The sequence below is a fragment of the Lepidothrix coronata genome, unplaced genomic scaffold, assembly GCF_001604755.1.
Source record: "Lepidothrix coronata isolate B3197 unplaced genomic scaffold, Lepidothrix_coronata-1.0 Scaffold11, whole genome shotgun sequence".
NCBI classification, from domain to species: Eukaryota; Metazoa; Chordata; class Aves; order Passeriformes; family Pipridae; genus Lepidothrix; species Lepidothrix coronata.
In genome coordinates, this window is record NW_016690191.1 from 5586913 (window position 1) to 5613363 (window position 26451).

Consider the following 26451-nt stretch of genomic DNA (forward strand, 5'->3'; position numbering starts at 1 on the left):
GATCTATATAACAGAGTTTGAGATGAACATGGATTTTATTGAGAATAAAACCCTATGTTTTATCCCTGTATTTTTAATGGGCATTTGCAGATTGTTTTTCATTTCAAAAAGATCCCTGATTATTTTGGGGGTGACTTACATGTGGCACTGGAGAAAAGTGTAATATCCAAACTTGGAGTGTTCAGCAGTGAAATTAATTCTGGATGGAAATGGAGGGACTAATTCTGCTGCTTTTACATTGAGCACTGACATTGTCCCTGGATTAATGAGGCCCCTCAGAGATCCCCAAGATGAATATAAGTATTAGGGGCAGGATCAGGCCTGCTTCCATTGGTAAGACAAGAGCTGTAAGGTGTCATCTAATTGGAAGAATTGTGAGTGAAGATCACTGAAGATTGTGAGTGTTGTGTTGGGTTTTGTTTTAATAGCATTTCTGTGTTCTTTGGCAGATCTCTAGGTAACTCTGTAACCTTCAAAATTAAATATTGTATACATTTTTTTCAGCAAAAAGTAACTTCTATTTGATGCTAAGGAACATCTTTTAAGTAAAGTTATTCAGAACACTGCCTTGATGCTTGCAGATGATTTTCATGAATGTTCAGCTTGACCTTGTTTTACTTTCTGAGAATTATACCCTTATGCTCATGTTTTAATTTTGGGTAAAGTAAACAGCACTTGCTTTATTTCTGTTGGAAGAAGGAAGGTCCACTCTTGGAACGTTCAATCTCAAAAAGAGAACAGCTTGTTTCATAACTTTTATTGTGGCTGAAACATTTCTGTGAACATCAGTGTTAACATGTGTCTGGATGTGGGTTTGCTTATATGAGCCTGGAAACATGATCTTTACGATTGTTGACCTGGCATGTCCTTACATATATATATATATATATATCAATATCAATAACCAGCTTGACACCCTTCTGCAGTGCTGGACTTTTATACTAGTTTATGCTCCAACAGAGTAACTGGGACTGCCCTCAGTTTACATTAATGTAACTTCACACAATTGCAGGTTACTCTTATGATTTTTTATGTTGGATTTTTTTTAGCTCTGTGTCCAATGCACACACTACACCTTTTCTTTGTTTTGTTTACGGTAATAGGCTCCCTGGAGTGCCTCTCTACGACAATATTTCTATCTGAGACTCCAATATATGGGTGTCTTTTTTCGTCTCTCGTTTTCTTTCCTGAGCAGGCACAGACAGGTAACTTCTCAGGTGCTTGGTCGCAGAAGCAGCTGATGCTTCCATCAGATTTTGCATCTGGCCCTGCCTTCCCAGGTTGGCCCTCATTTCTGAGATAACATGTCAAAGTTTCTACTTTTCTCACCAGCTGTATTTTATAAATGTAAAAATATCATTTTGTCTTTTTTATATGCTTTGAACGAGTAGAGATGAAAGTAATTTGGGAAGCAGTTCATATCCATTCATTTGTCTCCCCAGTTCTTGCAGCCTTCAGCAGAGAACTGGTCCTTTTGTGAGCCAAGTTTTTACAACCAGAATCCATTGCTTACATTTCTGCGCAACTACCCAACTTCGATAGGGCTTCCAACACCCTTTTGGCTGCAGCTGAGCACTTGGTCACGTTGTCATCTCTGTTCTTGAAGTCCTCCTGTGGTGCTCTGGTGTCACTGTATGCCAAGGCTGTGTGTGGGGTGCTTCACTGCTGCTCTGGCTGCCCTCGCTGGGGCAGGCCAGGTTCAGGTTGTTCCCTGCTCTGTGCTGCTGTTGCTCTTGGAGTTGCCTTCTTTGCTGTATTTCCTGCCTGGCTTGAAAGAGACCCAGCCCTCTTGGTTTCTCCATCTGCAGAGCTCTGATTCTGTTGTGTGAGGGAAGAAATTTTGGAAAGTGACTGCACTTCTTAGCAGCGTATGTCCACCCTTGAGGGTCTCAGGAAAGCTGCAATAGATGACACAAGGGCTGGTGTCTCTTTGACATGGAAACTCTAAAAGTGTCTTACAAACCGATGTATGTGCAGGTTTGTCATACCTTCAGACTGTTGTATAATGGAAAGTCTTGTGATTTGATGGGCCTGAACCTTTCCTTCCTCTTATCTGAGCTTTCTTGTGGATTAATGAGAGTGGATCCCCTGATTAATTTTTTTTTTGTCGTGTTTATATTTGGGAAATGGAAGTTTTTGAAGACCTCTTTTTAGAGCAGTCAGCACAATGACCTTGGTTTCATTCTCCCAGGACTGTGAAGATGTACGTGAAGGCTATTTGGTGTAAAGAAGTTACTTTTGGTATTGCACTGTTTTTGATGTGCCATTCTATAGAATCAAGATACTTATATAGTAACTCTTTGGCTTATACCCTTTTACACCAATGATCTATTTGTTGCAGAGTGTTTTCTTTCAGGTGTTTGTGGACAGTGACATAACCGAGCCTCTGGTTTGGTAGTTTGGCCATTCCTTTAACCTTTTCTTTTTCTTTTTCTTTTTCCTTATGCACAGTTTCTGTTTGTCCTTCCTACTTGAAACCTGCTAGCTACCCTTGTCTCTTTTATCTTCGTACATGAAAGGCTGAATGTAAGAGCAGAAAAGCAACTCATTCTGCCTATCCACAACCACTCAAACTGCAGAATGATCAAAATGTATCTGTCTGGGTCTCCCCAAGTTGACAGTGGTGAGAACAAGTGCCCTATAGAAAGAGGTTTGCTCAACCTGTTTTGGATGTACCACCAAGCATGGGATGCATATGGGAGTGCAAGGGGGCTTTGTTTCCTTTTTAGGGATGTGTAAAGTTGCCTTAAATAGTTAACTTTGGGTTTTGGACTTTTAAGAGTAGATTAATCCAGCCTGTTTTTTCATCATCTTTGTTTTAGATTGAGGAATATGAGGTTACAAGAATTTCTCATCACAGTAACAAAAACTATATTGTTTTTACTCTCTAAAAATACTGCTCAGAGATGATTGAAATTGTTTTACAACTACTACTTTAAAAAAATCTGATCTCCTTGATAATCTGTACTGAAATGTGTTTCTGAGTGACAGGGACACTTTGGAGGTGGATTTATTATGGTTTTTACCATCTGCTTTAATAAATGAGCGAGCAGAGCATTTCAAAATGACCTTCAGTTCTGTCCATGAAATGTGAGTTTGAATGTTCTGAATGAATTATGGACATTAGACTGCTAAGGGTACTTATTCTGGAAATACTGATTTACTGTTGTTTGGATGCTCATGCTTTTATTTGTATGGAAATATGCTAATGTACATTAATGTTGTGTTTCCAGATAGCTGCAGCTTTAGCCACAGTGAGACTTTCTGTGGTGTGGGGTTGTAGGCAGAGATCTGTTTGGCCTTGTAGACTTTGTTAAAAAATATTGCTCTGTTGCTTTTTAGTTGAAGAGGAGTTAATAAAAGTAAATGTACTAGAAGAAATTCATGAAATCAGTGAACAGATAAAATGTTATTATTTGAAATGCATAATATTGCATAATGGATGTATATAAAGTATGGCAGAGATGGAAGTGCTCTCCAGACATAATGAAAGAACATGGATTCCTGTTTCCATAATTGAAGGTATTTTGTACTTATCTATTGGGAAAAAAACCAGGATTTTTTAACAGATTTGCTTTCCATTAGTAATTATATTTAGCTATAGCTCCAGATAACTTGCCAAGATTTTTTAAAAAGAAAAGTTGGAAGGAAGATGCATTTTCTTTCAAGATAATTAAATGTTTTGACTGTAGATTTTACCTCCAGAGTGAATAAAGTATATCTGCATTTAAAAGTTATAATTGCTCATATAGTTTATAAGAGTTACATAGAGGAAAAACATGCTTAATCCATGGGATAGAAGGAAAAGTTACAAATATGTTATATTCCACTTTTCTTTTTTGAAGTGTTATTAATAGGTTTTATAAATACTTGCCATCAGTGGTATGAAAACCGTTGCATAAGGTGAGCTCTTGCTGTTTCTCGGATCAAAGTTTAGAGGTTTGAGGAGCCCATTAACCTGTGGCTATACCTTGAGCACTGGCAGAGGGATGAATATCAACCTGGATTTTGGGCTCGGTTCTGCTCTGCAGGACACCACACAGAAGTGCTGGAAACCTTGAAGCTCTGCTAAGTTCAGTCTGGTCCTCTAATGCCTTCAGAACATAAATAATAAAAAACAGTGTCATCTGATAATTCATCTCTACTCTAAACTCTTGACCTCTCTGGCAAACTGAGAAGGTGTTTTTTTTTTATTTTTCTTGAGACCCTGGTACCACAATCCACAGCTCCATTTGTCTTGGGAATTCAGCTCTGCATTTCTGTACAGGGCACTTTAACTGTTGCAAAAAGGTTGTTGGCCTTTATCTGACAGCCCCTTGGAGACATAAAATGAGAACCATTAGGTCACTTGAAATACAGAGGTACCTACCTGTGATTGTCTCCCAGGCACTGGTAATGGCTGTTGACACAACTGGGCTTCTTGTAAGGGAGCTGTAAATCTGCTGGGTTTTGGTAGGAGAGCTTTATTTTTCCTTTAGAAATAAAAAGGAAAACTTTCTCTGTTTATTTTGGAAAGGGCCTTTATCTAATGTTGTCACCATGGGTTTCTCCTTGAAGGTAATGGATTAAAGGATTTCCCCCACCTCTTTCCCTACCTCTGCTTTACAGAAATGGCATCAGATATTCCTGGCTCGGTGGCCTTGCCAGTGGCTCCAATGGCAAGTGGACAAGTGAGGATGGCAGGATCCATGCCTTCCAGAGGGGGGAAGCGTCGCTCTGGGTAAGCCATTTCTTTTTTTTTTTTTTTTTTTAGGTCTGGAACTGGAAATTACTGGTATTGTAAAACTCAAAATGTACCTGTATGTATGTGTACATTTAGTATGTAATGTTTTATGTATCTAAATTACATTATGACATTAGTTACTGATGTTTTGTTTTTCTCTTCAATATATCTGCTCCTTCTGCAAGATCAAACGTGCTGCTGTGTGGCTTCTTGTTTTGCTTGTTTCAAAAGACTTCCAGGTTTGGCAAAGCATCCAGAAATGGAGCTTGGATCCTGTGACTGTCGTAGATGTAATGAATGCATATTGCCTACATCTGCTTAATCCCAAAATGATTTATCATGTGAATAAAAGCAGCAAGTTTGCACATGCAGACTTATCCAACTTCACCTGAAGGTTGCACTTGGAGTCTCTTAAATGGAGGCCTGTTTAAAGATGTTTTCTTTATAGTTCCAGGTACAGAAATACCATGAACAGTTCTCCTTCACAAATCGTGGATTATGATATTCTGGGGCTGTCTGGAAGTGCAGCACAGTCTGCTGCTGGGAGAAGGGCCTGAAGCAGATTCAGCCCTTACACAAGAGTGGGGGCTCTGCTAAAGAAGAAGGAGAAGCCAGGGAACTTCAGAGGTTGATGTGGTACAGGGATGGTTTTTCCACATCAGATTGCTCTGTGGCAACTCACAGTAATCCTCTGTGTTAGAGGAAAAGTGTAGCAAGACCTTCAGAAGAGTAGAAAACTCTTCTCTAGTATTACAGTAAACCCCTGTTTTTATCAGTGGTTGATCACATATAATAATGGTCTTTAGGTGATGCTTTCTCAGAGATACCTGATCTGAGACTGCCTTCAAAAGAGATTGATTTGGTCCTGAATAAGACAATGGTAGGGCTTAACAGGGTTGATAGTGGGAGTAAAACCTTCAGTGAGGGGCTCCTAAGGAAAAGACATTATTCCTTGTGAGGCTGCTCTGGGGATTGTTTGCCAAGGTACACTGCCAGTTTTAGGTGTCTGCTCAAGTAACAGTGCTGGACTCTCAATCTTGGAGTGAATTAACAAGGGAGAAGGTGGTCTGTGCCTCCAAAGGGGAGCTAAGTTGGTGTGACATGAACACTCTGGCTGTTGTTCCGAGGCAGATTCCTTTGAACAGAACAATCTGGAGATCTGCTCACACTGAGTGTCCTTCCTTTGCTGAGCTAGCTGTATGAAACTGATCTGAGAGACTCCTGAAATCTGTCTTTGACAGGCATCACATTTTTATTTTCAAGCTGCTGAATGAAAAAACCTTTTTAAACTTGCACTCAAAAGAGAAAACAAAGCATTAACATATTTTCATTGCTACCTAACATAGATAAGCTTTTGTACTTTTGAGTTGCAGGATATTTGATCTCGTTTTTGATCATAAACCATGTCAACTGTGAGTACCAGTTTGCAATTTACTGTTGCCAAGGGTTGGTGCTGCTGACTGTGAAATATCCTGATTATATTAAGTACTGACTTGATATTAATTAAAATGCTTTAACTGTTGTGTTTTAAGTATTGTCATCTATTTGCAAGAAGGTGGAGTGAGGGGAGGGTGAGAGGAGCATAAAATCAAATTATTTTAAATGTATTTAACATGCAAATTCAGTGAGTCAGTATAGATTTGCTTTTATACCCAGATGGTGGTATTTCATTTGTGCACCACAGCTCTGAACTAATAGCCCTTCTCCAACTCTGAGCTGAGGGTGCATTTTTTTTTTTTATGCTCAGTGTGTGTGTATTCAGACCTTGAGGGAAAGAATGCCTGCTGTGTCTGATTCCTCCAAGCCTGTCTTTGAACAAAGTTGCAGCTAACACTTGGTCCTTTCATTACTGTCCTGGCGATACATCTTTGTACACCTAAATCCTTGGGCATTTTAGAAATGAATGCTTTGTGTCAGACATAAAGGAATGGAGCTGGTGTACACAGCCAGCTTTCCCAGTTTTGGTTATCTCTGAAAATTGTTTCTTTTCTCATAATTGCTGAGGCAAGCTGGCAGAATAATTGCTGTATGGACTTGAATGTAGATTAGTTTAAACTCATTGGCTACCCAGAAGGTTTCTCTGCCGTGTAGGCATTTGGCTTCATTGACAGCTTGGAAAAATATTTTTCCTTTCTATAAATTACACCAACTGCTTTATGGAAAAGAGTGACAGCATAAGATAATGCATTGCAGTGGTCAATGACTACCTTAGACTAATGCACCCTCAGTTCTTTATTTAATGTGTTTTTAATTTAGGCTTTGCTGTGTTAGAGAATAAGGGGCTCTTTCACCTTCCTGGCTTGTCTGTACTTGGGCAGGGAGGGTTTGGGGTTTTTTTGATTATTGGTTTTGTTCTGTTTTTTTTTTTTTTTTGACCCAGAACTATTAAGATCTGGGGAGGAAGAGACCTCAGCCCCCCATTGTACCCCCACAATATTTTACTGAACAAAAGGCTGTAGTACAGATCCCCATCTGCCTCTCAGCTGCATCTGCTCCTGACCATTCCTGCCTGTCCCCTTCCTACACTGTATAATCATGGCAAGCATCTTTTGACATTTCCTGCGAATTTTACATAGTAATTCTGTTGCAGTCTTGAAATTCTCTCCCATCTCAATTTTTTAACCTGTGCAGGTCTACCATGTTGTAGAGTTTTAGGGGGGTTTTGTATGAAAATAATTGAGAATAATTAAATTTTTAACAATATTTTTATCACTGTATTTATGGTACCCACAAATCTTTTAAGGAAAATACATTTTAATAAGTACCTCATACATCAGGCCTTTTCACGATTGATGTGAACAGTATGAAAGAGGAAAACAAGATTTATGCTGTCTCTTCAAAACAAGAGAGCATAGTGCAGCTCTTTTTAAAGCCTCTTTTTAATGGGAATTTTAAATGAAGATAAAAGATAGTCTTTCTGAATCTTCTGAAATGATGTCATTTGTCTTCTGGGAGGCTGCTTCTACTGTTTTGCTAATGTGCAGTATATTCTATCTAAACAGAAGATCTTATCTGTCAGGGTATGAGGAGGTTGATGGAATATTATTTTTACGTGTTCTGCTGTGTTCTGCTAAAGGTTACAACTGATTCACTGTCTTCCTCTCTGCCTCACTGTAAAGCAGACACGGTGGGTCAAGCAGGACATTGGAATCAATGACTTTATACCTGAGATTTTTTTTTTTTAATGTTTAAAAAGGGTTTTTTCATTTTGCACGGGGAAATGTGAAATTAGGAAATGTGTTTATTAACAAAGATGGGACAAAGATACATTTTGCTGTTGCATTTTTAAAAGTATTGATAATTTTAATGAACTTTATGTTCAATATCTGGATTTTTTATAATATTGCATTTGGAATAAAGTCAAGGGGTTTGGGTAGTTTAACAGAGCAAAGGCATTATTTAAAGATTTAGGGTACAGACTGATAGTGCACCCTAAGCACTCAGGTTATGCCATGATGAGCCCACTGTCAATGTGGGAGTTGTTACCTGTGATATTAACCCATCTAAGGTGAGAAGCTGATATCCAACCATCTTGATAAGTAGGTGTGTTAGTCCCCCTTACTCCTTCAGAGGTGGGGACACAGCGTGGGCAGCAGGATCAGGCCTTTAACTATCATCAGCTTCTCTGTAATTCTCTGCATTGTATTCCAGAAATCATAAACTAGACTAAATGCAGTAGAGCTAATTTTTGATTCTGGGGGGAAATCCACTCAGCTGGAGTATTTGGCTGGAAGCTAAGAAAATCATAGAATCATATCTACCAAGGCATGAGATCTCAGTGTACTGGAGAGGAAGGAAAAGAGTTACAAAATTCATCTGTCCCATATTAAAGCAGTGTCTCATAAAATCCCTGAAGAAAGGCTTTTCCCCATAGGTGTATATTTTTTCTGCAGCCCTTTCCCTCCTGGTTTGACACTGGAGGTTTCTCTCAGTTGTGTTTCAGTGAAGGACCTGCCAGATGTGATGCTTTTGTGAGAGATTTTGGGTGGAGCCAACCCAGTGCTGGTCTGATGTGCCCTCCACTTATGGACCAGCAGTTCTCCTGTAACTTAGACTTTCACATTTTTAGGGTGAAACACTGCAATTAGAATAACTCGGAAGTTTGTTCTGGAATGTCACCTGCAGGCACATTATTATATGTGGGGAAGAAGCAGGTAGGTAAGAGGAGACCTTTGGCTGGGCAATAATCTGTAAATGTTAAATTGCTGGGAGTATTGTCTGTGGTAAAAGGGGAATTCAGGCTGCTGGTGTCAGCACTGAAGGCCACATTTGGGGTGACAGCAGCAGCTGGGTCCTGGCGTAGCTGCAGCCCCATGACATGGGTGAGGGCACTGGCCACTGGAGGTCGGTGGTGTTCTGCACAAGGCAGCTGAAAGGTCACAGACTTTGGGACCGGATTTGGTGGTAATTAGGTGAGCAAAGATGTAATTTATAATGAAAATGATGATTGCATCAAAGTTAAGCAAGTTAAATACACAGCTTTTCTTACGACTCTTTGGGGAAAATGGTTTTCCCTCTGCTTCCTTCAGAAATGAATAATCACTATAACCATCTGGAAAATATTATTGTGACTTTCCTAATATTGTGTCCAATTCCTGTGCTGATTTGCTGCCCTTGTCCCAGTTGTATGGAGGTTGCTGTGACTTGGACACATCTTTTATGGGCCAGTCTGTCTTGGTTATCAGAGTTAGGAAGTGAGGCAGTACTGCCTAACTGGCACTTGCTGATGTAGTTCTAGAGAGTGTTTTTACATCATTGTTACCACACCCTAAACATAGAAATCTCAACTTGTAATTGGTAGGAATTCTTTTAATGCTGAGATAAATGTCATTGTCACTTTGCAGGGATTTTGCCTTTAATAGGACTTATATGTGTTGTTAATATGAAGAGTGTTACATATGTAATCTGTAATTGTATGAAGTTTTATTACAGTGAAATGTTAGAAAGCCTAGAGTGTCAAAGAAATCTGACAAAGTTGTTTGCAAAACAGATCTATGATTTTCTATCTTCAAATTAAAGTGACTAATCGAGATCTGTATATCATACTAATGTATTATCTTACTAAAATAAATACATTAATACAATAATTGTATGTGGTAATTTTATATCGGCTTGGTTCTTACTCTAAATTAGTGGCAGAGTCACCACCTTGTGATTGGGATATATATATTTGTCCATCGCCTTTTAAAGTATAAAAATGTATAAAATGCTTTGGAAATTATTCTGTTGCTTAGCTTTGTAGTGGCTTAATATCAGTGGGAAGGAGACAATCACACTGCCTAACATAGGAAACTAATTTAGATGTCTACTTTAGGAAGTTAATCTTCCCAGTCATTCTGTGTGAGAAGTGAAGAAAGAGGTTCCTGCTTTTTGTGACTCCTTGGAGAAGCCAAACTGGAGGGCTGGGATTTGGCCCAAAGAAGAGCTCATCTCTTCTGCTGACTTAAGAAGGAGGTCTGGGACATAAGTCAGCTAATGAGCTGCTTCTAGGTCTGGAGAATATGTGCAAGACCGGAATCTGCAGTGGTTAATACCTCTAGTCAAAACACAAAACAAACAAGTTTGAGAACACTGGCTTGAATGTTCATGGCCCCATTGCCTGTGTCTTGATTACTGATTTGGAAATCTTGCTTTCACAGAATGGACTTCGATGATGAAGATGGGGAGGGGCCCAGCAAATTTTCAAGGTGAGCATTTACGAAGAGTCAGCCAAATCACTGACTTCTCTCAGTGAAGAAAGACAGCTGTCTCACTACTGATGTTTTAAAGTCAATATGAATATGGCTGAAGAACTTGCCAACAACTTGACCCAAATTCTAGTTACTGTTTTTATCAGCTTCCTCTGCAAATTAGGCATCTCGATAGAAATCTGCCTAATGTAGTTATTGGTTTATAAAGCTGACAGTGTGTGTGTCATAATTTCACACTGAAGCTATGTCAAATGAAAAAAAATGTGATTTTTAGCTTATTATTTCAACTGCTGTAGATGTACTTTGGCTATTTGACATTGCTGAAGTTGTCTTTCTGCCACTGAAAGTGGAATTTTATTTCTAATTTATTTCAGATGTTAACTGCTTGTTAAGACAATTTGACAGATCCTAGAGGTGGATTGAGTTTTTTTTTAAGATTAGTGAGCTTTACATAATGTACCATTAGGCGTAACTGAATAGTAAAAATTGACAAAATAAATATTAATTAACGTGGAATATTCTAAGCTAGAAATAAACAGTAAAGCATCATTGTCATTTTCTCACTTTTCCTTTTCATTTCTGGTCACACTGTTTGCGTTTTTTCATCAGAAACCAAGCAGCTGCAGTGAGGGGTGTAGACACTTTGAGGCTTGTAGGTAGCTGCTGTTTATCCAAATTGTAATTGCAGCTCTGTATCAGCAGCCATGTTGAAACACAGCTGTCACTGTAGGGTTTAACAGATCTTCCTAGTCAGTCTGAAAGATAAGTGTGCTGAAGATACGCTGTAACACTCTATCAGGATTTACTGGACAAGACCAGCAGCACCCCTGTTGAGCTGATGTCATTTACAGAAAGGCTACTCCAGTCCTTGCTGTTAAAACTGGTGATCTGAGGGCTTAGTCCTAATATTTGCTAGAAGATACATGTTAAGGGATCAAGATTTTTGATGAATAGGACCTGATTCGTGCCTGCATAAGCATCAGGGTTTCTAGGCACACTGGTGCACATGTGTTGGTCTTTCTCCATTCTGGCTTCAGGTTTTCAAAGTTTGCTGGTGGGTTGAGCCAATAGTTTTAATGCTGTGATGTGCTTAGACTCAGTTGATTTTAGATGTCAGATCAAAATCTGGTCTTTAAATCTGAAATGCTGTGCAGACCTCAGATTGTCTCTTTTTAGAGAGTACAGAAAAACAGTGCAGAGACAACCCACAGCTATGTTCAGACATCCTCTTCTAGCTGTGCTCTCTCTCTCTCGCTCTCTTTATGACTTTTCCCTTCTCCAGGGTGCTCACATGACTGATTCCTAGCTTATCTCAGTCAAAACTATTTGGTTAGCAAAGAACTGCTGTTTAAATGTTTAAGCTAACCCAGCTGGCTTTGACTGAAGTGCCTGAAGGAGCATGTGTGCAGAAAGGTCAGCTGGGAGACTGGAAATAAAAAAGCGGTAGTTGGAGGCAATAACATCTTCAGCCCAGTCAGGCAGAGAAGGATGAGTAGAAAAGACCCAGGCTTGTGGGAGCACAGGAGTAGTGGTGTAGTACAGTACTCCACGTGAGTTAACACACTTTGCTTCTCAGGGACTGCCAGGTCAGCTCAGGTATCTCTGCATGGCATCTCATCCTCACATGGAGCCGTCTGCATGTGCTTCCCACATGGTGGCATGTGGCCATTCCTCATGGAATCTGTCTTTTTGTTGGAAATTTTTAGTCTCTGTTGGAAATTTTTTGTTCTCTGGGCACAGTCAAGGGGAATAAAGTGGCATTTTCACTTGAATGTTTTGAGGGTGCTGGTGTTAAACGCAACATAAAGACAGCTCAAGTCTTGCTTAAGCTTTGTCTTCAGTGTTTGAGTCTTAATGAGGAAGGAAAGTATGAAATGTCATTAGGAACTTAGTTTTAATTCAAGAAAAAAGAAAAAGTTAATTATTAGTTTTTTAGAAGAGAAAAACATGCTTATTTAGTCTGTATTACTTTGTTAGCTAATACATGGGACCTTCATATGCTGTCTGTTGTAATAAATTACATCATTTTGGAAAGGTGTAATTCTAATAAAAAATCTCACTTAAATATTCTTGAGCAGTAATACCCTTACTTTTAGAAAAGACATTACCTTATTTTTGTATTTTCCAAAATTTACATTTTCTGTTTTGGAACAAGCAATTTGGTTTCTCCAAAAGTAAGAGCTTTTTCAAACAGCTGTGTCTTTTTGTAACTGTGCTAGCAAAATCTAATTTCAAATAATTGGAATGTTTTTTAGGAAAGGGAAAGAGGAGCAGCATGTAATTTTTTGCTGAAATGTCACACTGCTGCCTGTCTTTGGGACAGTGGTTCAGAAACAGTGAAGCTTTGGTCTCACAGGGCAAAATTCCCTTGGTTTGGATTTCCTCCATAAAAGTGCTGCCAGTACACTGCACATACCTGGCTGGGCGTCCAACTTCTGTTGATTTGTGTAGGAACAAAGTACCTGTTTACTTCTAGGGATTTAAGCCAGTTTAAATTTCACTTCTATTTACCGAGCAGTTTCACCTGCCTGCCTGACTTTTGCTGGTCTCCACAACAGCCAGTACAGTGTCTCTACCTCCAAAACTTTTTTCTGAAGGCGTCCTTACATAACACATCGCACTTCAGCCGAGTCTCTGCCCTCCCATGTTATCTGTAGACCATCAGTGCCCTCTGCTGAATGGAGTGAGCTGTGGTTGCAAGCTGGAACAGAGACAGCTCTTTCACTTCCAATACAGCAATGAATATTTCATGGGCTGCTGTCGATAAAAGCTCACTGGTGTTTTCTGTAATGGTGCTGGTTGTCGAGTTTCCCAAGCAATCAGTGTATGTCAGAGTGTTTGCATAAATCCACTGAAACATGTCTTCTACTTTTTTAAATTTACAAGTGAAGCTTTTTAGTCGGCATGGCTTGGAAGTATCATCAGGCTCTGTGTTTTCTTTGCTGTGTCATTCTCATTCCCTTGTTTTTCTTGCTGTTATTTGTAACAGTTTGCAGTTGTGCACCTCTTTGCTTTCTACTGTGTGTTGACTATAATGCAACGTGTGACCCTTGTTGACTGACGTACTATCTCTTGTTTCTAGGTATGATGGTGATCAAATCTCTGGTGATAAGGAAAAGTTTGCAAGGTAGGCGTGTCCTGTAGAGCTTTTCTGCTGAGAGAAAAGAGGGGGATGTTCGTGTCCAAAAAATGTCAGTACGTGTGCCTTAGCTTAGAGAGCTGGTTATTTTGTTTTAGGTGGGATGATGATCAAAGGACTGCTGACACAGGTAGGAAAAAGGGAAGTCAAATATGGATTGCCTCTATTTTTGCTTTATATGATGCCATTCTGACTGATCAAAAGTCAGAATGGATGGCGGATCCAAAAGTGCTTGAAATCAGAAATACAAACCTTAAGTGGTTTTGAATCAGCTCCCCGGTATCCCAGAATTTAACGTCCTTCCAGAATTTCCATATAAAAACAAAGGTAGAAATGACAGAATTAGGACATCATTCTGTATACATGTTTATGAATGCTAGGGTTCCTAGGACACACACTTTCAGAAGAGGACCACAGCTCCTCTTTTTCTTTTAAGGATTTAAATTTTAACAAGTGTCAGGAAAGTGTCAGGGTTTTTGTTTGCTTGAACATTTTCACGGCCAGTAGATTAACATGCTATTACGTTTTAGCTTTTATGATCATAAATGAAATGGACTGTTGGGATATTCTTTTCTTCTCAGGAAGTTTTGCAGTCTCTTTGTTTACTCTGTATAATGGTTGTTTTCATAGTTCAGGAGTATTAGAATACTTTAGTGGCAAGACAATGTCATACGTATTTATAAATGTAAAATGTATGTTGAATATGTCTGTTCTTTGTCTCTCTTTCTTGATCACCGCTTTTGTGAAAATGCTGAACTTAGAGCAAGCTTTCATCATGTAAAAATGCTTTTTTTTCTTCCCCTTGTCCACATTTACCTGCATGTATAAGCTGACATGTACACAGGTGTGCTGTATGTACGTGTGCGCTGTCACACAAGCTACTCTGCTCATGTGTGTGTACGTGATCCAACTTCCACATCTGTGCAGACCCACACAAAGACTGTTTGTCAGCCAGGTGAAATGAAAGGTTCACAATTACAGTGTAATAGATAGTGACCTCAGGCAAGGCTTGGCTGTGATTTACTGAGCAGCCAGGGGCTGTCATTGCAGGCACCCACAGCTGGGTTTCCTGAGTATCAGGCAGTAAGCACAGGCATCAGTAGGAGTGATAACTCTGCATGTAGCCCCAACAAGGGGTATTTCTGGAGACAGTGCCTCATGCATGTGACACCTGTATGCAGGGGCAGGATACACATTGTAAAGCAGGCCAAGCCCATGCATTCCTCTATTTCAGAAAGGAGCATGCAACAACTCAGATTATTTCCTGCATTTTAAGAAAAGGCTTCATTCTTCAAAGAAGCCAAAAAGTGTGCCAAGCCTATCTTCTGCTTTCATGATCAGTCTTCATAGCAGTCAGCTCTAAAGAACGTTCCAGTTTCTTTTAATGTTGTGTTATCACATCAGTCAGTGCTGGTGGACTCTCCAAGCGATCACCTCTCACGTCTTGTTGGATCAGCCAGCGATCCCACAAGAATATGCCATGCTCAGCTCATTGAAATGAGTGGAAGATGCTGCTTTGACAACTGAAGCATCATCTACCTGTTGTGTACTTGTATTTAGCTGCCACCTGACAGGTACAGTATAAGAATAAGTGCAAGGCACTGAAGCATTCTAGGTCCACTTGGACCATTTCAGATATATTGGTGTGATTCCTTAATAGTGATCAAACTGTGGTGATTTCCAGAAGGGGAAAACTGAACTCCCTGGTCTTTGTTTCTGAAAGATTTTGGTGGCTGTCCATTTTGAGAATTCTCAAATTTGACTCACCACCTCAGTCATATGTTTCCTCTAAAGGATGAGAACATTGGAGCTCAGCCCAATCTGGGCAGCATCAAGTACTGTCATTGTTATTTCCCTGCTGTGCTGGATTGTTTTTGAGCATAAATTCCAGTCTATGTCTGACAAGCCAGATGTTTACTTGCTGTCTTTCGTACTCATTTATTTATTTATTGGGATTTTTTTTCGTGTGTAGTGTTATACCATATATAGTCCCAGTGCTGCAGTCTGATCCTGCAGTCATGTAGTTACTCCCTGCAGGGATGTGGGATGTTCCAAAGAGTATTTCAGGACTAGAGATCTGTGTATCATTGAATGGGGTTTTTTTTTTGTAACTCAACACTGACACTGCTGACCTGATCCAGCTGTTAGTGAGAGGTTTCCTCTAAAAGACACCTTTTATAAGCAGATCCAACATCTTGAGCAAGGACTGGAAGCTGAGAGATGCATCTCAGCAAATTTGGGAGTTTGGCTGATGTCAGTTCCTCGTATCTTTCTACTTCATTTTTGTCCTTAAGCCAAAGGAGATTAAGCTGGTTAAGAGATTAAGGTCACAAGCCGATAATTAGAAATATGGGTTCTTTTCACAGCTATGAACAAATCATATTTGTCTGTCTGTGGCCTGGATTTTATGCCTGTAAACTGGGGGGATAATAGCGGTTTGCTTTGTAAAGGACTTTGCTCTCCTGGGGTGCAATCAGCAAAAGAAGTGCAAACTATCGTGATTAGTTACCTCCAATTTGAATTCTTACACTGCTCATGTCTCTTTTCTGTTGGTTTGGTGTTTCTTTAAATGTTCAGGGAGAATCATAGTGAAATCGAGAGGCGCAGGAGAAATAAGATGACCCAGTACATCACCGAGCTGTCTGATATGGTGCCCACCTGTAGCGCCTTGGCTCGTAAGCCCGACAAGCTGACAATTCTTCGGATGGCTGTTTCACACATGAAATCAATGAGGGGCACTGGAAACAAATCTACTGATGGAGCTTACAAGCCTTCATTTCTTACAGAACAGGTAGAATTTCAACAAATGTCTGTCTTCTCTGGTGTGAATACAGTCAGTTTTTTGTGACCGTTTGGACTTGATCTTAACTCTATGACAGATCTTCCTCTTTGAAGAAGCAAATTGGCGTTCTTACTGTTGAGGTCTATCTGAAAAACAAGGCACTTGCTGTCTCTCAGAAAGGAATTTTCACCGCCAGGTCTGAGTTCTTCCCATCCTAACAAAAATTCTCTAAAATAATTAAAAAATGAGTCTGGAAAGACCTGTCTGTCCCTCTCGGGGTTAGAGGAAGGTTAAAAACATTGTTTAGTCTTAACAGTGAAATTCCCAGCAGCTGAACTGGGCAGAGATGAATCCCATCTGTACTGGCCGAGGTACTTCCTTGGTTACATTTTTGATGGAAGAAGGGAGATGCACCCAGTGCTTGAAGGAAAACTGTGTTTAACTGAGTGCATTTGAAATTCCTGCCACCTCCATTGTTTTTGAAGTCCTATGGGTGTAATGTGCATTTTTGTGGGCTGAAACGATTTAAGCACTTACACATGTAAGTTATGGCCAGAGGCAATGCTGCTTTCCATTAGAGAGACAGCAGCTGCTGCTGACCTCTCAGTGCTCATGTCTCTAGTTATTCTGGCTTTTCTGAAGTGTGTTTCTGGAGGGACTGTGCCTCCAGGTGGGTTCAGGGCTCTGGGTGCTGCATCTCTGGTGGTTGTCTCAGGACAGAATCACCCAGGATGATGAGCAAGGGACCATGTAAAGAAAAGGACAAAGACAGGGTTGCTTCAGACTCTTTGGATCTCTGAGGCTTAATATGCATGGACTGGAAAATGAAAGCAAGAAGTGATACAACCTTCTTGTATTGTGGCTCAGGCCCCCTAATGGAAGAGGAGGCTGGGGATTCCTTCTTTGTTCCCATTGCACTTTCTTTCTTTTATCCAGTGACTGTTTAATTTACAAATGGAGCCCATCCTGAGAAGGGCCAGGGGAAACCAAACTAGAAAGTCTTGTTGGTTTCTTTCCAATTAAATTATTCAGGGCATTTAATTAAGGAATGAATTTGCTATATGAGTTAGAGCTGTTCATTTCTTCTGTTTTTACTCTGAAATATCTTTTTTTTTTAATATGTATATAATGTTAGATGCCTATCATGCAATATGCAGTGAGTATTAGTTGCTTGATTTTCCTAAAAGTACACCGGATGATCACCACATGAAAGACAATAAAGGAAAACAAAGTGTTGTTTGTTACTAAGATTGGCAGTTTATGCCTTGCTACAAGTTTGGTTGTGTTTTTACATCAGCACTACAGTGCAAATTTCAGTCTAGGTTTTGATCAGCTAATAAGATCGCAAGAAAACAATGTTCTTTGACAGGGACAGATGTTTTATTTAATTCACTTTTCATGCTGGCATTCTAATCAAATCCTTTCTTTGGAAGGAACTGAAACATCTTATCCTGGAGGCTGCAGATGGGTTCCTGTTTGTAGTTGCAGCTGAGACGGGGAGAGTGATCTACGTGTCAGATTCTGTGACTCCTGTGCTGAACCAGCCTCAGTCTGAGTGGTTTGGCAGCACTTTGTATGAGCAGGTTCACCCAGACGACGTGGAAAAGCTGCGAGAGCAACTGTGTACATCCGAAAACTCAATGACAGGTCAGATACGTCTGATGTGTGGCTCTGTGTGTTATGGATCCCTGCAGGGTTTTTCCCGACGTTCAGAATGCCTGGTTTAAAAATCTGGTAAAAATGAAATTCAGCAAGATTAAGCTGTTTTCTTGCAGGTAGTGCAGTAATATAAGTCTTCTTTTGCGTGACTGCATTTTGCTCCCTATTTGTTTGACTTCAGTCAAACCACCTTCACATAGCTCTGCATTCAGACTTCTGGTTTGGAATCTGGATTGTTCTCAGGCTTGGTCTGGAAATCTAGGTTGTTTTCATTCTATCCTCAATGAACTTGTGACTTCTTTACAAACACATGTTTCTTTAGGGCAGTGTTTGATTAGAAATTGAAAATCATACTTCAGACTTTTCCATTTTTGTAAAAGTTTCTTGTGGTTTGCTAACTGGAATCCTGGGGAAAAAATCCAATGTTTGGCAACTGAAAATGTAATGGATTTTAAATGGGAGACTTGCTCCTATAGCAGTGGAGTAAGTTACCTGTAAGTTGATTACCTGTCATGTTGCACATAAAACTAAACCATATTCATATATCTACTATAACTCTGGCTTTTACATCATGCTCAAAGCTGCCAATAGGAAAATACCTCATTTTGAATAGGATATGTGTATGTTATAGCTATGAGAATTAGCTAAATCCTGGTTTAACTCAAACTTGGAAAGGAGGGAACCCAACTTCTCTTTTTATTATCCACATATTATGTTTATAGCTAAAGGAAAAAATCTAGGGGATAATATTTAACAAAATCCTGATCCATGCAAAAGTCACATATTTTCTCTTTGCTTTAGTAGTTAAGAATTCTGACCTGGTTTGCTGGAAGTTTTGTTGTGTTTCATAACTCAAAGAACAGTGATCCACTTCTGAGTGAACCTGCACACTGTTTACAGCTTCCATGTCAAAACAGTGCCAAATTCATGATTTCCTGTGGTTTGAATGTGATGTGGTTTTGGCAGAACTTTCATGTATTCACATTGTAAGCTCAAAGCAAAATTCTGTGGTGAAAATCCAGATGGATCAAAACCAAGTGAACAGTTAGGGAAACCTGTGCAGGGCAAAACAGCGGAGTTTCATACCACGAGACTTGCAAAGGAGCACAACCTCTGTTTTTATTCTGTAACCTGTAATACATCTTAGTGTACGTACCATCTTCCTCCAAGAAGCCTCAGTGAAGTCATGTTTTGACTTCCAGAAGTGCTGAGTTATGGGACTTAACCTGCTCAAACTAGAGGAGGACTAGACAGATGCAGAGCACTTCTGAAAACCCAACTCTGTATTTTTCCAGCCTTAGCTATGTGCTTTTCATTTACACTAAATTCATCTGTAGCCAGTGGAAAGAGATCAATAGTATTTATAGAGCTAAATCTTTTCCCTGCCTGAGTCTTTTGGAGTTGTCAGATTGACACAGGAGACCTATAAATCTGGTGTACACGGACAGCTGAACATTTTCCCAGTGTGAGGAAAGCAGGGTTGCCTGTTTAACTTTTTGAGTAGTTTTGATTTAAAGATATGGCTGGTGAAGTACACCAGCTATACTAGTAGTTCTGTCAGTCTGTGGAGCATATAGATAAACAGAAAGCTCTAGATTTATTATATTAAACTTGTATTTCCTTGATTCCATAAGGTACCATTAAGTAAGAGAAGCAGTCTTCTGTAAGGGCTGTCAGTCCAGCCTCAGTTTGTTTATAAACAGCATGCAGCAGGACTTCAGCGTTTTACTCTTGCTCCTTTGAGATACCTTTCTGGGAGAAAGGTGATTCTAGAGTGCATTCAGCTAGTTGCACTTTTCTTCCTGTAACACAGATCATACTGAGAGTAGCTGCTTTGTAACAGGTACTAACTGAAGCATTGTGGTGACCTGAAATTATCTGTGCCTTAGAGACATTTTGAAAGAAGTCAAGTAGGCAAATGCACTTCCTTTAAGTTAGTGTTTATTAAACCATTTAGGCAGCCCCCAAGTTTCCCTGGGCTTTTAAAAGTCATGTTTCATGCAGAACAAAGGGCAATGCAGAGTTTGAAAGAGATGGAAACCACTAGCCAGTCAGCTGCATTTGACATTTTTCTTGCTCAAAGTCAAATTCACTTCAGGCAGCAGGAAAATCCTCATCTTTTAGTGACCCCTGGCTGTGGAGGACAGGATCTGCTTAGGGAAAAGATTTTCAAATGGAAGTGTAACAATATGTTATTATTTTTAATTTTGCTCTCTTCCTCGTCTTCTCAGGGTCCATTTTCTCAGCTCTATAACCTTCTCCTTCAGCCCTTGATCTGGAGAAGCAGTGACAGCATCTTGACAAAGGAGAAACTTCACTTGCCTTGCAGCAGATTGGAGCAGTGTCCTTTGGTTATATTTGTCTTGTTACAAGTGCTGATCATTAGTGCTGTATTGCTGGGATTTTCCCAGCACCTCTTAGCAATCCTGCTACCCAGAGAAGCCACTGCAGACCCTGAGAACTTGGGAGGCTGCCACTGCCAAAGGGGAGCGACAGAGAACAAGCCTGTGGAGAAAGGAGGCTCCTGCTCACATTTCTGCCCCCAGGAGTAAGACTGGGACTGGGGCTGTGCTCACATGAGCATTTCTTTGGCAGTCACACAGCTTATGCAATCCTCACCTCATCTCACCCTCTCCCTTGGCATTTATGTGGTACTACAATGAGTCACATCAAGGGCCCAGCTGAAAGCTAAACTAAGCTAAAAACCCTTGGTTTTGGTAGAGACAGCTCTCTGGCCCACCTTATCACGGGGGTTCTTGAACTCTGAAGAGTGCTAACACCAAGGAAAAGCGGGAAGTGAATAGTTAAGGATAAGGAGAAGACAGGACTTCAGGAGCTGTAAAAATTTATGTCAGATTGAAGTGGCTGTTTAACTGTGGCCTCAACCACATAGTGTGTTTGGGGAGTTAATTGCTTGCTCTTTGTTAAACTCTTAGGATTATGGGGAAGGATGCATAGTTTCTATTTCATTTTGTGCCCTTGGAGATTTTATTCCCTGGAAATGGAACAATTGACTGCTTGTTTGTTGTATGTTAATTGCTAACACATTGTAGCAACAGGAAAGCTGAACTGTGAAGTGTGTGCAAGGTTTGAAATGCTCTGGAAAAGAGAGCAACTGAGGCTTGATGATAGCAACAAATAGTACTCCTAAAAAGTCTTTACATGTGTCATGTGCCTGATTAATCAGAATGGGGCAGATATGCAAAGTGATAATTCATTTTTCCTCTTTGTTCTTGGAAATACGCAGATGGCAAAACAAATGACTTCAAATATGGATGAAGATCAGATCCCACAGGAGAATCCATTAGCAAAGACCTCTTTGCCTTAGGATGCACTGGTGGAGCTTGGTGGATATTGGGTTCAGATGCAGGCTCAGTCCTGGTGCAAGCGAGAGCCTCTAAACAGACACCAAATCTCTAATGGTGCAGAGAACAGACAGAACTTAGGTTGAAGTGCAGAGAAAAAACACTTTCAAAGAATTCCTCTGCTACATTTACTTGTAAAAAAATGTCTGAGCAAGTATTGTAGTAGACTGTCCTGTTAAAATACAGTGTTCCAGAGCACTTTGCAAGACTGATTTCTACGAGTCTAGTTCTCCATAAGCAGGTAATGAAAGAGTAGAGTGATGAATATAGATGTCTTTGTATGGTTGCCTGGAAATACTCCCAAGTGATTCCGTGATACGTCTGAGATGTGCTTGTCAAGGCTGTGAGATCCCTGTTCTTGCACCCAGCATCTCCAGTGGTGCAAATGGGAAACACCCAAGTTTGTTACCTTCAGCTCTGAGGTTATCTTCGATTCTGAGCTCCAGGTAGGACAGCATGTAGAAATTGAGCTATAACATCTGCCTTCAACCTCACTCTCTATGCTAGGGCAAGGCAGGGAGCAGCATATGCGTGGCACAAAGCCTCCTCAGGACATTTGGGTTCAGAAGGTGTCCTTGCAAACTGCTTCAGCTGAACAGTTAAGAGGTGCTGAAAGTGTGGACCCATGACTGCAAGAAAATTATTAGAACCAGAACTTTTACAGTTTTCATTTTCAACTGATTTAAAGATGACTAAGTCACTTCACTTGCTAGCTGAAAAAGATTAATTGAGGTTACTTCTGGACAGAACTTGTATGCCAAGTTTAGTCTTGGCATGATCTTTTATTGCCATATGTTATAAGTGCAAAAAAGTAGAACTTTATGACGGAAATGGTGACTGACCACAGAAAAAACTGAGCTGATAGGTACCTTTTGAGAAGAAAAGAGCATTTTGTGACAATTTGCTGTGGTTTGTGTATGTTATGGAAACATCACTCCATGTTATACAAGCAGAGATTTGGATTGGGGAACCTGTCTTGCAGAACCTTCAAATAATGTGTTGTCTTGCAGTGATATTTCACCACATGCAGTTTTCTGTCCAACTGCAAAGCTCTGTTACCAAGCAGTTTGTAGACACAGCCACAAAATGCAGATGTTGTAGATAGAGTCAAATTGTGTGTAAAAATGAGAAAAATGGTGTTCAACTTGAAAGAGGGCAGTGCCAGAGACCAGGAGCTCACCAGTGGAGAAGCAAAGTAAAGCTTTCCACAGCACTGAACAGATGGGAAGTGCTCAACAAATGGTAGATAACCATGTGAAAGAGAAGATTAGGGATAACTTCTCTCTGCAAGAGATACTCTTCCTGAAAATCGGCACATGATTTTTATGCTGTGAGCTGCCTTATACTCCCATGTCAGTTTTCCAACTCTGATTTCTGCATGATCTTTCTTAGAAGAGAGGGGGTGGTTCTCATATTGACAGCCAGCCAAGTAAATGCAAATGTGATTTGAACTCTGACTTTCCATGAATTATTTAGAACTCCAGCTGATACAGAGAAGAGCTGGATGAGACTCCTATTTGGCTTCACATGTAAAATTCTCAAAAGAAATTCAAAGGCTGACTTGAGGCATGACCAGAAACTCAGCCCAGGCAAATATAATTCTGTCATGCCTTAAATGTCATCATCAGTAACAGTAAAACTCACATCTAATGGAAAAGTAATATATTATCAAAACAATTAATGGGGTGACTTCTGCACTATATTAGCAAGTCACATTATTAGCTTCTCCAGATCCACTTAAAAGTTGGATCAGCCTATTTATTAAAAAAAAATGGTAAAAAAGTCTATTCTATTGTAGGCTTTTATGCCAAAAATTTTATACCAATAATATATTGTCAGAAGCTCTGTCTTCCCCATGTCTTTTGTAGACATTAAGATACTTGTCAAAGATTGATGCTTTTCTACCCAGAGCTCTTAACGCTCCTTGAAAAAAAATGGAAAAAAACCCAAACAAACCCTTTTTTCAGAGAAATGTGTCCTTGCTGAGACAGTCAGCAAAACAAGGAGCTGTCATAAAGCTCCTTTGGGACTTTGTTCTCTAACCTTTGGTTCTGAAGAGCACATTTATCAGAGGTTCATGCATCAGAAAGGTACTCTGCGTGTAAAGGGCGGTTTCAACTGACAGCACTTGATTTCTTTATTTTTTTTTTTTTACTTCTGTCTGTGAACTCTTTTAAGTACATGAACCCTGAAGAACCATCTGTCTCTGAAATGTGCCCAGCCCAGCAGCTTAGGAAGTAAGAGAACAGAGAATTAAAAGCAGATCTCAGTATTTTCGATTTTAACATCTTAGCACAGGATAACTGACCCAGTATGATAGTTGCCTTCTGGGCAGGTAGGGAATGAGTTGTATAATATTTCGTTTATAGAGAGATTAATAGCTACTTGTGCTTTATATCCCAGGATAAAACAATGGTTCCTCATCAGCTCTTTTCACGGAATGTCCATGAAGCACCACAACCTGTAGGATGAAGATGAGCAGACATCCAGTAAACAACGTGGAGCAAAGCTGGTGGGATGGGGAGGAGAGAAAGTTTCCACAGACATTATATGAGATGTCCTGAATTCTTTTATGTCTCTGCAGAACTGTCTGAGACTTGACTCAATATTTTATGGGATTTTCCACCTACCCACGCACACACGTACCCACATGGCCCCCACTTTATTCCTTAGGAGAGTGGAGGCTGGAGACAGCTGTGCCAGGATTATTGCACCTGCAGTGGAAGGGAATAGAGATTTTGGAAAACAGAAGCTTCAACACTGTAGTTGCCCTGAAAAAAGAGGGAACAATTCCTGAAACATACTGCCATGTATAGAATATATATGAGTGATTGTGAACAGAATATTTCAAATTTCATTCTGTTTTTACTGTAGAAAAAGCCAGTTTTGGCAAGGCATCTTTTAAGTGTGAAATCTTGGAAGAGATTTGGCTTGTTGTTGACAGCTATCAAATCATCATGTGATACCTGTTTTTCAGTAAAGTTATGTGGTCCCACTGGCATTGCGGAGAGTGAAGAGGATGTTTCAGAGGTGAGACTTTCCACACACACCAGCCCATTGCTGTCCTATTGTTCCAAAGCAAAAAATCTGCCCACATTTTTGTGGACTGTTTGTTCCCATAGCAGGAAAGTCACAGTGCCAGCCATATGACCTTTGAACTTGGGCAGTGCCAAGCATAGGAGTTCATGGATTTTCAGCTTTAGTCTGTTCATCTGACAGGTTTCTTAAATGTAGAATGGAGGAAATGAATGTTCTGCTTCCTCAATCCCCATTCTGTTTGCAAGGAAATGCATTAGTGCAGTAAGTACTTAGGAGCAGAAACAGGGAACCTGTGACTGTACAGCATCTTAAGAGTGCCATTCCTGCCCTGTCACACACTAGACAATAACACAGAAATGAGAAAAACCCAGTCTGCTCTCAAAAAATCAGTACTTTCAAATGGTCATATTTTAAATGTATGGTACATTTAATCTCTCAAACATTCCAAGAGAATTTTGTTTTCCTTTGGTCTCTAGGACTGTTCCTGGAGGGAAAAAAAAATCCCTAATGTTGGGAGAAGCCAGCTATGTATAAAACAGTTCAAAAAGCAACTCCTACACAAACACAGTGACCCAGTGGTATCCCTGGTGCTGACACATTCCATTTGGGTGGAAAGTGCTGGAAGGAAAACCAGTGATAATAAGTCACATTTTTTTTTAAATTACTTTGGTAATTATAATGGTGGTTTAAAGAGGTCAGTACATGCTTTTACCAAAATAAGGAAGCAGTTTTAGCCTTGTACTCTGAGGCAAACTTATTACACCTGATTAGCATTAGGGAATGCTTTTAGGGTGAATTTTCAGGTATTTGGACATGCATGTGCAAGTGGGTTTTGCGGTCACTATTTCTTTCAGTCTTCAGTTTCTCACTTGGAAACTGCCACGTACTTTGGTCTGTTGTCACAGATGTTGGACAGGATCATTTTCAGTTGCTGGGTTTCAAGGGTGGTGGGTACTTTTTTAATGTTCAATATTTATTCAACCTGCTCTGTTTAGTTAAACACGATGAGATATGTGAAGTTGATGATATTTTTTTTTACCCCCTTTGAAAAATACCAGTGTTTTACAAATACTTGACCAACTTCTTTGGTTAACACATCGCCAACAAAGCAGTCCAAGTGTGCATCTTGGAACATTTTGGCACTGGCCCTGCTTGCAACCTGCTGTAAATCTCAGGTGTTTCTGTTCTTTGATGGCAGCTCCACAGATGCTGGGAGGGTGCAGTATTAGCCTTAACATCTCCCTGTGGAGCAGGAGCTTTTCCTTTAGCCTCATTTAAATGTTGTGTTGTCTCAATGCAGTTAATATGATGCACTAAAATATTTTATTATTATATGATGAGTTGTAGCAACAGCCTGGGGAGGCACAGGGAGGAGGAGTGCCTCATGTGTGTGGTAGTATTCCACCCACTTGCTTCAAAAGGGGAATAATTGTTTTACCTCATGCTGCTGTCATCTCTCTGTCCTTACCTGAGGCTCAACTGTTTCATAATACTGAGAGAGCAGAGGCAGGAATTCCACAGTCTTTGATCCTTCCCTGGCCTTCCACCAGCCTGTTGAGACTCACTTGCTCCTCACTGGTACCCTGCACGGAGCTGCAGGGAGGGAAAAGCCTCCTGTGTGGCAGCGCATACCCGGAGTGGGAACGTGGCCCACTGGCAGTTTTCTGTGGTTTGATCGGTTTTGTTGTAGCACCTTAAATCTGAACTTATGTCATCAAACATTCTTCTTTGTATTTTCATAGCGTGGAGACTTTTGCATGTGATTTTTAAGTGTCTCGAGTCTTCAGGAAGAGAGTTAAAACTTACAATGACGTTTTGCCTCACAAACCTTATTTTAATTGAGCTAAAGAAGTAGCCTATAAAAACAGCCAGACAACATCCTTGGGCCTTTTTCTCCTTCCTCTCTTTCCCTCTCATGTGTTTCAATTTCATTCTGTCCGCAGCAAAACATCTTACAAAGTCATCTTGTGGTCAGTATTTATTTCCTCTAATGGACTATTCCGTGGTGTGTCACCACAGCCAGATTTCAGAACCAGACAATACTAGTGTTTACT

At 40.1% G+C, this 26451-nt stretch overlaps 1 protein-coding gene across 4 annotated transcripts in view; it reads left to right on the forward strand.

Moving 5' to 3' along the window:
• The window catches only part of ARNT2 (aryl hydrocarbon receptor nuclear translocator 2), a 97492-nt gene that overhangs the window by 20198 nt on the left and 50843 nt on the right, over window positions 1–26451 (forward strand). For 3 of the 4 annotated variants that reach the window (XM_017805159.1, XM_017805160.1, XM_017805161.1), the window contains exons 2-6: window positions 4609–4720; window positions 10363–10410; window positions 13496–13540; window positions 16130–16343; window positions 17768–17981. In XM_017805159.1, the coding sequence (XP_017660648.1) occupies window positions 4609–4720; window positions 10363–10410; window positions 13496–13540; window positions 16130–16343; window positions 17768–17981 (633 nt within the window). The remainder of the gene's footprint in view (window positions 1–4608; window positions 4721–10362; window positions 10411–13495; window positions 13541–16129; window positions 16344–17767; window positions 17982–26451) is intronic. The other variant, XM_017805162.1, reaches the window with a different exon arrangement.